Below are 14,602 nucleotides of genomic sequence, written 5' to 3'. Positions count from 1 at the left end.
ATTCTGAGGGTTCTCTTTTGGTCTTGTTTATGGTTTCCTTTGCTGTGCAAAAGCTTTGAAGTTTCATTAGGTCCCATTTGTTTATTTTTGTTTTTATTTCCATTTCTCTAGGAGGTGGGTCCAAAAGGATCTTGCTGTGATTCATGTCATAGAGTGTTCTGCCTATGTTTTCCTCTAAGAGTTTGATAGTTTCTGGCCTTACATTTAGGTCTTTAATCCATTTTGAGCTTATTTTTGTGTATGGTGTTAGGGAGTGATCTAATCTCATACTTTTACATGTACCTGTCCAGTTTTCCTAGCACCACTTATTGAAGAGGCTGTCCTTTCTCCACTGTACATTCCTGCCTCCTTTGTCAAAGATAAGGTGTCCATATGTGCGTGGGTTTATCTCTGGGCTTTCTATCCTATTCCATTGATCTATCTTTCTGTTTTTGTGCCAGTACCATACTGTCTTGATTACTGTAGCTTTGTAGTATAGTCTGAAGTCAGGGGACCTGATTGCTCCAGCTCCGTTTTTCGTTCTCAAGATTGCTTTGGCTATTCAGGGTCTTTTGTGTTTCCATACAAATTGTGAAATTTTTTGTTCTAGTTCTGTGAAAAATGCCAGTGGTAGTTGATAGGGATTACATTGAATCTATAGATTGCTTTGGGGAGTAGAGTCATTTTCACAGTGTTGATTCTTCCAATCCAAGAACATGGTATATCTCTCCATCTATTTGTATCATCTTTAATTTCTTTCATCAGTGTCTTATAATTTTCTGCATACAGGTCTTTTGTCTCCTTAGGTAGGTTTATTCCTTGGTATTTTATTATTTTGTTGCAATGGTAAATGGGAGTGTTTTCTTAATTTCACTTTCAGATTTTTCATCATTAGTATATAGGAATGCCAGAGATTTCTGTGCATTAATTTTGTATCCTGCTACTTTACCAAATTCATTGATTAGCTCTAGTAGTTTTCTGGTAGCATCTTTAGGATTCTCTATGTATAGTATCATGTCATCTGCAAACAGTGACAGCTTTACTTCTTCTTTTCTGATTTGGATTCCTTTTATTTCCTTTTCTTCTCTGATTACTGTGGCTAAAATTTCCAAAACTATGTTGAATAAGAGTGGTGAGAGTGGGCAACCTTGTCTTGTTCCTGATCTTAGTGGAAATGCTTTCAGGTTTTCAACTTTGAGGATGATGTTGGCTGTGGGCTTGTCATATATGGCCTTTATTATGTTGAGGAACGTTCCCTCTATGCCTACTTTCTGCAGGGTTTTTATCGTAAATGGGTGTTGAATTTTGTCAAAAGCTTTCTCTGCATCTATTGAGATGATCATATGGTTTTTCTCCTTCAATTTGTTAATATGGTTTATCACGTTGATAGATTTGCGTATATTGAAGAATCCTTGCATTCCTGGAATAAACCCCACTTGATCATGGTGTATGATCCTTTTAATGTGTTGTTGGATTCTGTTTGCTAGTATTTTGTTGAGGATTTTTGCATCTATGTTCATCAGTGATATTGGCCTGTAGTTTTCTTTCTTTGTGACATCCTTGTCTGGTTTTGGTATCAAGGTGATGGTGGCCTTGTAGAATGAGTTTGGGAGTGTTCCTCCCTCTGCTATATTTTGGATGTGTTTGAGATGGATAGGTGTTAGCTCTTCTCTAAATGTTTGATAGAATTTGCCTGTGAAGCCATCTGGTCCTGGGCTTTTGTTTGTTGGAAGATTTTTAATCACAGTTTCAATTTCAGTGCTTGTGATTGGGCTGTTCATATTTTCTATTTCTTCCTTATTCAGTCTTGGCAGATTATGCATTTATAAGAATTTGTCCATTTCTTCCAGGTTGTCCATTTTACTGGCATATAGTTGCTTGTAGTAATCTCTCATGATCGTTTGTATTTCTGCAGTGTCAGTTGTTACTTCTCCTTTTTCATTTCTAATTCTATTGATTTGAGTCTTCTCCCTTTTTTTCTTGATGAGTCTGGCTAATGGTTTATCTATTTTGTTTTTCTTCTCAAAGAACCAGCTTTTAGTTTTATTGATCTTGCTATAGTTTCCTTCATTTCTTTTTCATTTATTTCTGAACTGATTTTTATGATTTCTTTCCTTCTGCTAGCTTTGGGGTATTTTTGTTCTTCTTCCTCTAATTGCTTGAGGTGCAAGGTTAGGTTGTTTATTCGAGATGTTTCCTGCTTCTTAAGGTGGGCTTGTATTGCTATGAACTTCCCCTTAGAACTGCTTTTGCTGCATCCCATAGGTTTTGGGTCGTTGTGTCTCCATTGTCATTTGTTCCTAGGTATTTTTTTATTTCCTCTTTGATTTCTTCAGTGATCACTTCGTTATTAAGTAGTGTATTGTTTAGCCTCCATGTGTTTGTATTTTTTACAGATCTTTTCCTGTAATTGATATCTAGTCTCATGGCGTTGTGGTTGGAAAAGATACTTCATACAATTTCAATTTTCTTAAATTTGCCAAGGCTTGATTTGTGACCCAAGATATGATCTATCCTGGAGAATGTTCCATGAGCACTTGAGAAAAATGTGTATTCTGTTGTGTTTGGATGGAGTGTCCTATAAATACCAATTAAGTCCGTCTTGTTTAATGTATCATTTACAGCTTGTGTTTCCTTATTTATTTTCATTTTGGATGATCTGTCCATTGGTGAAAGTGGGGTGTTAAAGTCCCCTACGAAGAATGTGTTACTGTCGATTTCTCCTTTTATGGCTGTTAGTATTTGCCTTATGTATTGAGGTGCTCCTATGTTGGGTGCCTAAATATTTAAAATTGTTATATCTTCTTCTTGGATCGATCCCTTGATCATTATGTAGTGTCCTTTTTTGTCTCTTCTAATAGTCTTTATTTTAAAGTCAATTTTGTCTGATATGAGAATTGCTACTCCAGCTTTCTTTTGGTTTCCTTTTGCATGGAATATCTTTTTCCCTCCCCTTACTTTCAGTCTGTATGTGTCTCTTGGTCTGAAGTGTATCTCTTGTAGACAGCATATATATGGATCGTGTCTTTGTATCCGTTCAGCCAGTTTTTTTCTTTTGGTGGGATCATTTAGTCCATTTACATTTAAGGTAATTATCGATATATATGTTCCTATTCCCATTTTCTTAATTGTTTTAGGTTTGTTATTGTAGGTCTTTTCCTTCTCTTGTGTTTCTTGCCTAGAGAATTTCCTTTAGCCTTTGTTGTAAAGCTGGTTTGGTGGTGCTGAACTCTCTCAGCTTTGGTTTGTCTGTGAAGGTTTTAATTTCTCCATCAAATCTGAATGAGATCCTTGGTGGGTAGAGCAATATTGATTGCAGGCTTTTCTCCTTCATCACTTTAAATATGTCCTGCCAATCCCCTCTGGCTTGCAGAGTTTCTGCTGAAAGATCAGCTGTTAACCTTATGGGGATTCCCTTGTGTGTTATTTGTGGTTTTTCCCTTGCTTGTTTTATTATGTTTTCTTTGTATTTAATTTTTGACAGTTTGATTAATATGTGTCCTGGCGTATTTCTCCTTGGATTTATCTTGTATGGGACTCTCTGTGCTTCCTGGACTTGATTAACTATTTCCTTTCCCATATTAGGGAAGTTTTCAACTATAATCTCTTCAAATATTTTCTCAGTCCCTTTCTTTTTCTCCTCTTTTTCTGGAACCCCTATAATTCGAATGTTGGTGCGTTTTATGTTGTCCCAGAGGTCTCTGCGACTGTCCTCAATTCTTTTCATTCTTTTTTCTTTATTCTGCTCTGCAGTAGTTATTTCCACTATTTTATCTTCCAGGTCACTTATCCGTTCTTCTGCCTCAGTTATTCTGCTATTGATCCCATCTAGAGTCTTTTTCATTTCATTTATTGTGTTGTTCATCATTGCTTTTTTCATCTTTAGTTCTTCTACGTGCTTGTTAAATGTTTCTTGCATTTTGTCTATTCTATTTCCAAGATTTTGGATCATCTTTACTATCATTATTCTGAATTCTTTTTCAGGTAGACTGCCTATTTCCTTTTCATTTGTTAGGTCTTGTGGGGTTTTATCTTGCTCCTTCATCTACGGTGTGTTTTTCTGTCTTCTCATTTTGTTTATCTTAATGTGTTTGGGGTCTCCTTTTTGCAGGCTACATGTTCGTAGTTCCCGTTGTTTTTGGTGTCTGTCCCCAGTGGCTATAGTTGGTTCAGTGGGTGGTGTATGCTTCCTGGTGGAGGGGACTAGTGCCTGTGTTCTGGTGGATGAGGCTGGATCTTGTCTTTCTGGTGGGCAGGTCCACGTCTGGTGGTGTGTTTTGGGGTGTCTGTGGACTTATTATGATTTTAGGCAGCCTCTCTGCTAATGGGTAGGGTTGTGTTCCTGTCTTGCTCATTGTTTGGCATAGGTTGTCCAGCACTGTAGCTTGCTGGTCATTGAGTGAAGCTGGGTGCTGGTGTTGAGATGCAGATATCTGGGAGATTTTTGCAGTTTGATACTATGTGGAGCTGGGTGGTCTCTTGTGGACCAGTGTCCTGAAGTTGGCTCTCCCACCTTAGAGGCACAGCACTGACTCCTGGCTGCAGCACCAAGAGCCTTTCATCCATACAACTTAGAATAAAAGGGAGAAAAAGTAGAAAGAAAGAAAGAAATAAAGGAAGAAAGTAAGAAAGAAAGGAAGAAAGAAAGGAAGGAAGGAAGGAAGGAAGGAAGAAAGGAAGGAAGGAAGGAAGGAAGGAAAAGAAGGGAGGGAGGGAGGGACAAAGGAAGGAGGGAAGGAAAGAAAGAAGATAAAATAAAATAAGGTAAAATAAAATAAAGTTATTAAAATAAAAATAATTAAGAAAAAAAATTTTTTTTAAAGTAAGAAAAAAAATGGACGGATAGAACCCTAGGACAAATGGTGGAAGCAAAGCTATACAGACAAAATCTCACACAGAAGCATACACATACACACTCACAAAAAGAGGCAAAGGGGAAAAATCATAAATCTTGCTCTCATAATCCACCTACTCAATTTGGGATGATTCGTTGTCTGTTCATGTATTCCACAGATGCAGGGTACATCAAGTTGATGGTCGACCTTTAATCCACTGCTTCTGAGGCTGCTGGGAGAGATTTCCCTTTCTCTTTTTTGTTCGCACAGCTCCTAGGGGCTCAGCTTTGGGTTTGGCCTGCCTCTACATGTGGGTCGCCGGAGGGCGTCTGTTCTTCGCTCAGAAAGGACGGGGGTTAAAGGAGCAGCTGCTTTGGGGACTCTGGCTCACTCACGCCACGGGGAGGGAGGGCTACAAAGTGCAGGGCCAGCCTGCGGCGGCAGCGGCCACCGTGATGTTGCACCAGCCTGAGGCGCGCCGTGCGTTCTCCCAGGGAAGTTGTCCCTGGATCCCAGGATCCTGGCAGTGGTGGGCTGCACAGGCTCCCCAGAAGGGGCGTGTGGATAGTGACCTGTGCTCGCACACAGGCTTCTTTCTGGCGGCAGCAGCAGGCTTAGCGTCTCATGCCCATCTCTGTGGTCCGCGCTGTTAGACACGGCTCGCACCCGTCTCTGGAGCTCCTTTAAGCAGCGCTCTTAGTCCCCTCTCCTTGTGCACCAGGAAACAGAGAGGGAAGAAGAAGTCTCTTGTCTCTTCGGCATGTCCAGACTTTTTCCCGGACTCCCTCCCTCCCTCCCGGCTAGCCGAGGTGCACTAACCCCTTGCAGGCTGTGTTCACGCCGCCAACCCCAGTCCTCTCCCTGAGCTCAGACCGAAGCCTGAGCCTCAGCTCCCAGCCCCGCCCGCTCTGGCGGGTGAGCAGACAGGCCTCTGGGGCTGGTGAGTGCTGGTCGGCACTGATCCTCTCTGCGGGAATGTCTCCGCAGAGGGACAACAGGGAATGTCTCCCTGTTGCTGTCCTCTCTTCCGCGGCTCTGAAGCTTTCCCCTCCGCAACCCGCAGTCTCCGCCCTCGAAGGGGCTTCCTAGTGTGTGGAAACCTTTCCCCCTTCACAGCTCCCTCCCACTGGTGCAGGTCCCGTCCCTATCCTTTTGTCTCTGTTTATTCTTTTTTCTTTTGCCCTACCCAGGTACGTGGGGCCTTTCTTGCATTTTGGGAGGTCTGAGGTCTTCTGCCAGCGTTCAGTAGGTGTTCTGTAGGAGTTGTTCCACACGTAGATGTATTTCGGGTGTATCTGTGGGAAGGAAGGTGATCTCCGTGTCTTACTCTTCCACCATCTTCCCCTCGTCCCCCCTTCTGCCATTTTTCAGGCAACTTCATAATTCCATTTTCCCAAAACGTTTTATCTTTTTGAGCAAAGAACTCTTCCAGGTGCCTTTTACAGTCTTCCAGGAAATGGAAATTTTTTCCATTAAGAGAATTTTGTAAAGACCGAAATAAATGGAAATCCGAAGGTGCAATGTCTGATGAATATGGTGGATGAATCAGAACTTCCCAGCCAAGCTGTAACAGTTGTTTCCTGGTCATCAAAAAACATGTGGTCTTGCGTTATCCTGATGGAAGATTATGCGTTTTCTGTTGACTAATTACAGACACTTTTTGTCAAGTGCTGCTTTCAGTTGGTCTAACTGGGAGCAGTACTTGTTGGAATTAATCATTTGGTTTTCCAGAAGGAGCTCATAATAGAGGACTGCCAACCCCACCATATACACAACATCACCTTCTTTGGATGAAGACCAGCCTTAGGTGTGGTTGGTGGCGGTTCATTTCACTTGGCCCATGATCTCTTCCGTTCCGTATTATTGTGCAGTATCCACTTTTCATCTCCCATCACACTTTTTAAAAAAAATTTTCTTTATTTATTTTCTTTATTTTTTTGGCTGCGTTGGTCTTCGTTGCTGCGCAAGGGCTTTCTCTAGTTGCGGAGAGTGGGGTCTACTCTTTGTTGTGGTGCACGGGCTTTTCATTGTGGTGGCTTCTCTTGTTGCGGAGCACAAGCTCTAGCCACACAGGCTTCAGTAGTTGTGACATGCAGGCTCAGTAATTGTGGCTCACGGGCTCTAGAGCGCAGGCTCACTAGGTGTGATGCACGGGTGTCGTTGCTCCATGGCATGTGGGATCTTCCCGGACTAGGGCTCGAACCCGTATCCCCTGCATTGGCAGGCGGATTCTTAACCACTGCGCCACCAGGGAAGCCCCACACTGTGTTTTAAAAACAGAACATTTTCATTACGTTTCAGTAGGGAATCGCATGAGGAAATATGGTTAAGAAGGTTTTTTTTGCCTAACTTATGTGGAACCCAAACATCAAAGCAATTCACATAACTAAGCTGGTGCAAATGATTTTCAACGCTTGATTTGGATATTTTGAGTATGTCGGCTGTCTCCTGCGTGGTATAATGTTGATTGTTCTCAATGAATATCTCTATTTGCTGGCTATCAACTTCAACTGGTCTACCCAACTGTGGAGCATTGTCCAGCAAGAAATCTCCATCATGAAACTTCACAAACCACTTTTGACACATTTGATCAGTCACAACACCTTCTCCATACACTACACAATTTTTTTTTGCGTTTTCAGTTATGTTTTTACCTTCTTGAAATAATAAAGCATAATATGCGGAAAATGTTGCATTTTTTCTTCCATCTTCAATATTCAAATGGATACACAAAAATTCACCAGTCTTGGTAAGTCTTTTTTTTAATGCGGGCTGATATGACACCTGTCACATACAATCTAAGAAAACTGTTTCGAATGCAGTTAAAGACAACTAAATGCTACTAGAGCCATCTTACGGATATACCGATCGAACCTTTCGGCCAACCGAATAGAATGCCCTTCAATTTGAGTGTGTTTGAAGTTTCCTTTTTTCCCCCACATTCAGATCATGCATTTTTGTCAGGAATACCATGCAAACAATGTTGTAACCTTTGTGCATTGTATCATATTAGGAGCCATGTAATGTCAATTTGTCCCAATATTTCTGAGGTTAAATTTGATTACTTGGTTAAGGTGGAGGCTGCCAAGTTCTTCCACTGTAAAGTTACCATGTTTTGCTTTTTAATGAATAAATGATTTGTGGGGAGATATTTTGAAACTATGTAGATATCTTTTTCCTCATCCAACTTTCACCCACTAGTTTTATCATCCATTGATGATTTTCTAACTTTGTCATTCCTTATATTTATTTGGCTTTGTATTGTAAGAGCTTTCTTTTGTTTGTATCAGTATGAACTCTTGGATTATTTTATTAAATGCATTATATTCTGTTACTCATTATTTATTTTCATGCCCAATTTTTCCATATTTGGGTATAGGGAACCCCTTCAGGGTGGGTCAAGTGTGCTTTTGATATGTTCCCATCGTTCTGTGAGCAGTTCTTTACTTTGGTGGGTAGCAAGATGATCCAGGCTCATCTTATATTTTCTTTACCCCAGTGCTGGAATCAGCCATTTCTCCAAGGAACCTTTATCCCTTTTAGTTTAGAAACCAAGATATGAGATAAGGTATATGTGTTTTTTAAAGAGACTCCAAGGTGATTTTGCTGGTCTTTCTGGAGCCCATTGTAATAGAGCCTTCTTGTATACAGGAGTTCCATTCAGATATTTGCTAAATGGACAGGACTAAGGAGTAGTTGAAATAGTCCAGGGAGTTGAAGGAATATAAGTAGAGTCACTGTATATGAAAAAGCCCAACTCATTCAGAGGAGCTAGAGTTCAGTGTGGCTTCAAGAAGAGAAGAGCTAGAGAATGAGGCAGGGACCAGTTCATTGAGGACTTTATTTGCCATCCAAAGGAACTTAACCTTATAGAAGATGAGGGGCCATCATAGAGGGTTTAAACTAGGTAGGTAAGTGATTGATCTTGGTAGATTTGCATTTTAAAGTCACTGTACTGTCACCAGCGGCAATGCATAGGATGGATTAGATAAATGTTTAACATTATTTTCCAGCAGGGTTGGCATTTGCCTTTATAAACTTTTCTCCTAGATGCCAGTATTGCAGCTGCTGGATACTAACATCTCAAAGGAATTGTTGGCAGTAGTTTAGTGAAAAGGGAACAAGAGAGAGAGACCATACAATACGTTAAAACTTGAATCATTGATTTATCTGTTTCTGGAATGGTAGCAACTCTTCCTTTTATTAGTAGTTTTACAGTCAGGACTGGAAGCCATTGAAAAATAACACAAACAAAAGTATAAAATAAATGCTGTCTTTTTAAATGAAAAAGTCTTGATGAATATCAATACTGCTACATTTTATTTTTCTTTATGTTTGGTAGTAACATCAATAATAGGATTGATATAGACATTCAGTAATGTAGACATTTTACCTGGTTTGTGTGGTAACCAAAGTATGAAATGTAACAAACACATTTTCTGCAATAATAGCAAATTGCACCTTCAGCTTAAAGTTTTGCTGTTATCATAATAAGTTTTATTTCTGTGCTATTTACAGCCTGTATCCCAAGCAGTTGGAGCTGAACAAACAGCAACTCTTCTAAAACCGGATTTAGTTCGAAGGTGAGTATCTTCAAATTAATACCATGAAAGCGATGAGGGTATGTTGAAGTACTGCATTCATTAGGTGCTTAGTGTGTCCTGACTGAAGAAGTTTCAGTGTTCTAGTATTTGTGTGTATGTTCAATAAAAATAGTAGATATTATTTTTACTTTTTATGTTAATAAATATCATATGGACTATGAAATTATTGACCATTTTCTTTTTCACATTATTATAATATTCTGGGGTGGTTTTCTTTTTGGCTGCACCACCGTGGCTTGTGGGATCTTAGTTCCCTGACCAGGGATTGAACCCATGCCCTTGGCAGTGAGAGTACAGAGTCCTAACCACTGGTCTGCCAGGGAATTCCCATCATATTCTGTTCTTAGGAAAATGTTATAAGAATTTAAAAAGGAAATAAGAAATAATGTAATTTAAAGTTCCAGCTAATCTAAAGAAATAAATTACAACCAGATATATGATTATATTGTCATTTGGTAGTTGTAAACTAATATTTTTCTCTATCTTGTTCAGATTGGGTTAATTTCTCTTGTTCTGTCTTCAGGTCCACTGATTCTTTCCTTTGTCCTATTCATTCTGCTACTGTGCCCACTCAGTGCATTTTTTATTTCTATGATTGTACTCTTTCTATAATTTCCATTTGTTTCTTTCTTAATATCTTCTATTATTATGAGATTTTCTGGCTTTTCATTTGCTTCAAAAGTATTTGTAATTGCTCATTGAAACAATTTGATAATGGCTGCTTTAAAATCCTTGTCAGGTAATTCCAATATCTGATTCATCCTGGTGTTGGCATCTGTTGATTGTCTTTTCACATTCAAGTTGTGATTTTCCTGGTTTTTTGTATGACAGAGAATTTTCATTTGTCTCCTGGACATTTTGGACATTATGTTAGGATACTCTGGATCCTATTTAAATACTCTATTTTAGCAGTCAGTCATTGTGTTTAGGTGCAAAGGTCCTGTTCTACTTCTGTGGACTATGGTTCTAATGACAATTTAGTTTTCAGAGTCTTTGTATTATTATTCGGATCTGCTTGGTTCACCTGACACCATTGGGACCCACTGCTGGACCAAGGGGTTGGAGAGCACTTCTCTAGGCCCGCTGCCCTAAGCCAGCTCTCCAGACCACATGCTACTGGTAGGGTTCCCACCAGCATCACCAAGGGAGGAAAGGGCCCACCTGAATCACCTTCTGTTGCTAGGTTGGGGTTCAGGAGACCACTGGGCTTGGGCTACCTTTGCCTTTTGGCCCAGGAGTCAGGAGACGCCAAGCTGTTATATTTTTCCTCAAGTCCTGGGAGTCCCTAGCTAGTCTGCCTTCATCTTTTCACTCTTCAGTGCCCTCCTGTGATATTCTACTGTATTATTTCCAGATTTTTTAGTTATACTTAGTGGGGAGGAATGGGGAGAGTTGAGTTTCTGCCATCTTATCCCAAACCCTAAACTAGTGTTTTAAGATAACTTTGCAAAGTGAATGATACAGCTGCATTGACTAGAATTATGTCCCTTTTCTCCTCTGAAGGTGTTATTTATTACTGCTATTTCTCTGTCTATTAAAAAACTAAGAGCAGTATTAATGTATTTTCTTCCTCCACTTATATTTATGAAAATTCTTTTTCACAGGGACATAGAAAAAGTTTTAGGAGTTCGTTTTATTTTTTCTTGTATATCTTTATATAGATACTTCCTGAGTAGTTTTTAGGAGAAAGGACTTAACCTAAAAATTAATTTAAAAAATATCTACTGCTTATAGATCTCATTTAAGTTTCAAATGTATTTATTGGAATTTTTGTTATTTATTGAAATATCTTCAAATTTATTAAAGAAAAAGCTGAAAAATACCTTTGACACAGATCAGCTGAAAGTTAGTCTGCCCTGTCATAATCATATTGACTTGAAACTGAAAATATAACTAGTTAGAATTAATCATGTTGAATCATTTTCACATCATTCATTTTCAGTTTTTTTTAACCAAAATTATGGTGTATTTTTTCTTCTTCCCTCCCTCCCTCCCTCCCTCCCTCCCTCCTTCCCTCTTCCTTCCTTCCTTCCTTCCTTCCTTCCTTTCATTCTATTGAGGTAAAACTCATGTATACCCTTATATTAGTTTTGGATATACAGTAGAGTGATTCACCATTTGTATATATTATGAAATGATCACCACAATAAGTCTAGTTTAAACATCCATCACCATACATAGTTACAAAATTTTTTTTCTTGTGATGAGAACTTTAAAATCTACTCTCAGCAACTTTGAAATATGCAATACAGCATTATTAACTATAGTTGCCATGCTGTACATTACATGACTTATTTTATAACTGGTAGTTTGTACCTTTCGACTCCCTTCACCCATTTCGCCCCCTCTCCACCCCCTCCCCCCACCACTGCCTCTGGCAACCACTGATCTGTTCTCTGTATCTATGAGCTTGGGAGATTTTTCGTTTTTTTAGATTGCACATATAAGTGAGATCATACGGTATTTGTCTTTCTCTTTCTGACTTACTTTACTTAGCATAATGCCCTCAAGTTCCATCTATGTTGTTACAAATGGCAAGATTTCATTCTTTTTTATGGCAGAATAATATTCCATTGTATATACACACTACATTTTCTTTATCTCATTTTCATTTCTTTTTCTGTTTCTTGCACTATTCCTGTCTTCCACACCTCATGTATCCCCTGTTGAGTTTGTTACCTAAACAGCTATATTTTGAGTGAGAATTGGTTTTTAGAAGTTTTATTTGAACATATTAATAAGAAAAACCCCAAAACAAACAAAATAAAATTGATCAGGGGCTTCCCTGGTGGCGCAGTGGTTGAGAGTCCGCCTGCCGATGTGGGGGACGTGGGTTCGTGCCCTGGTCTGGAAAGAATCCCACATGCTGCGGAGTGGCTGGGCCCGTGGGCCATGGCAGCTGAGCCTGCGCATCCGGAGCCTGTGCTCCGCAATGGGAGAGGCGACAACAGTGAGAGGTCCACGTACCGCAAAAACAAAAAAACCAAAAACAAACAAACAAAATTAAAAAAAAAAATTGATCAGGAACATCCCCTGATAAAAGGTTCCACAGAGGTCCATCACTAGCAGTGTTTTTCTTTCACTCTCACTACTGTGAGATGTTGGCCTGATACGTACAATATAATCTCAGTGTTTCATAACTTTTAAAAACAGCTTTATTGAGATATAATTCACATACCATTAGATTTTCACCCATTTAAAGTGTACAATTCAATGGCATTTAGTATATTTGCAGAGTTGTGCAGTCATAACTTTTTGAGAGATATTGTACTACTTATATATTTTATTTAAACATTATTTATGATTTTATAATTGAGGGTTTTTCTTCGAATTTTACCATCAAGATGGAATGATTCTATCCACAAAGGAATTTCAGATGTTAACTCTGATTTGGGTTAAATATTGGACTTTGAGAATCATTTCTTCTCTGAGAAATTGAATTGGAGTTGCTTTTTTTTTTGAGTAATAGTTTGAATAATGATGTGGCAGCTGTGAAGGAAAACACCAATACCCCTGATAACCCAAGTGGAAATGGCAAACAAGATCGGATCAAACAAAGAAGAGCTTCCTGTCCTCGATCAGAGAAGGGGACTAAATTTCAGCTTACTGTCCTTCAGGTCAGTGTATAAATATGATTTGGTTAAGAGTGCATGTTGAGGTCTGGGGGGGTCAGGGAGGGGCGATGTTGCTGTGGAGGTGAGTATAGGGTATTATGAAACTCTGCAGCAAACACTCTTGAACACAAATCTTTGTATATATACCTGATTATTTCCTTATGATAGATTCCTAGAAGTAGAATTAGTGGGTCAAAGGGTATGAAGATTTTTTTAAAGTTTCTAAATACGTATTTCTAGGTTGCTGTCCATAAAGTCTGGACCAGTTTACATTTCCATTAGCAGTGCATTTTCTTTAGCTTAAAGGGTCAATTTGTGGGAGAATTTTGGAAATGAATGACCAGATTTAGATCTTTGCATTGCAGGTAGCTATAGTGACCGTTGTAACTTTTTTTTTTGCCTTTTCATAAAAGTTGTGTTCCTTTTCTTTCCCACAGGTTCACATTTCTAACTTATTTTTTGCTGAATAATTTGAGCCTTAGATTTGTCATACAATAGTTGTTTAGGCAGTATTTCATCAAGGGAAAAACAGAATCTTTTTAGATTCTGAACAGTTTAAACCATTTTTTTCATATATCGTATGTGAGCTCATCCAAATGTTTCCTGCACCATTTACAAAGAGAAGACAATGACTGACTCTTAAACTAGTGACATGTTTGTGCCCAGGTGTCAATCTCTGGAGACAACATGGTGGAGTGTCAACTGGAGACACACAATAACAAGATGGTCACCTTCAAGTTTGATGTTGATGGTGATGCACCAGAGGATATTGCAGACTATATGGTAAGTACAGTAAAACCAAATTATTTTCTCTTAAGCATTCTGTCTCTTTTTCCTCTCTAACTCTCCCCCCATTTATTCAGAGCCATCTTTTTTTAGGGTACTGCTAGTTTTTAAAATTTGTACAGAACTAAATTGGTTATGATCAAGAGTAAGTCACTATACCTCCTCTGGTTTCTGTATATTTATGTGTAAAATATGAGGGAGTTTCATTAAGAGAGGATCTAGGTCAGTGCTTCTTATGCCTAGCTGCATGTCAAAATCACTGGAAGAGTTTTTTAACAATTCTGTTGGGAATACCCTGGTGGTCCAGTGGTTAGGACTCGGTGCTTTCACTGCCGTTGTCTGGGTTCAATCCCTGGTCGGGGAAATAAGATCCTGCAAGCCACGTGGCGCAGCCAAAAAACAAAAAGCCCCAAACAAAAACTAAAACAAAAACAATTCCGTTGCCTGGGTCCCTAATTAAATCAGAATTTTTGGAGATGAGGCCTAAGCATTAATAGTTTGTAAAGTTCCCCAGGTAATTCTAATGTATTAGCTACTGATATAACATCTTACATATAGGTGTTCAAGTAATGTTCATCATTTCATTTAGTTTTTGTATTTTCTTTGAATTGTTAGGCTTAAGTTAGTATTCCCCTCCTCTTTTTTTTTAATGGGAATGATCTAGGGTGGCACGAAGAGTACATAATGCTTTTGTTTCTGCCAGTTTTCTTCGTATATACATTCCTGGCCAAGCAGAATTTAACATTTTAAAAGTTAATAATTTTGTCAGTCTGCCTCTTATTCA

At 39.0% G+C, this 14,602-nt stretch overlaps 1 protein-coding gene across 3 annotated transcripts in view; it reads left to right on the top strand.

The window, feature by feature from the left end:
* WNK3 (WNK lysine deficient protein kinase 3) overlaps positions 1 to 14,602 on the top strand; it is a gene marked incomplete at both ends in the record, with an annotated part of 146,955 nt that overhangs the window by 80,082 nt on the left and 52,271 nt on the right. For all 3 annotated transcript variants that reach the window (XM_082864604.1, XM_082864603.1, XM_082864602.1), the window contains 3 exons: positions 9,333 to 9,397; positions 12,888 to 13,035; positions 13,699 to 13,815. In XM_082864604.1, the coding sequence (XP_082720730.1) occupies positions 9,333 to 9,397; positions 12,888 to 13,035; positions 13,699 to 13,815 (330 nt within the window). The remainder of the gene's footprint in view (positions 1 to 9,332; positions 9,398 to 12,887; positions 13,036 to 13,698; positions 13,816 to 14,602) is intronic.

This window comes from Leucopleurus acutus (genome assembly GCF_964270905.1).
Source record: "Leucopleurus acutus genome assembly, chromosome: X".
Taxonomy (NCBI): domain Eukaryota; kingdom Metazoa; phylum Chordata; class Mammalia; order Artiodactyla; family Delphinidae; genus Leucopleurus; species Leucopleurus acutus.
This window is presented reverse-complemented; position numbering and strand designations above follow the sequence as displayed.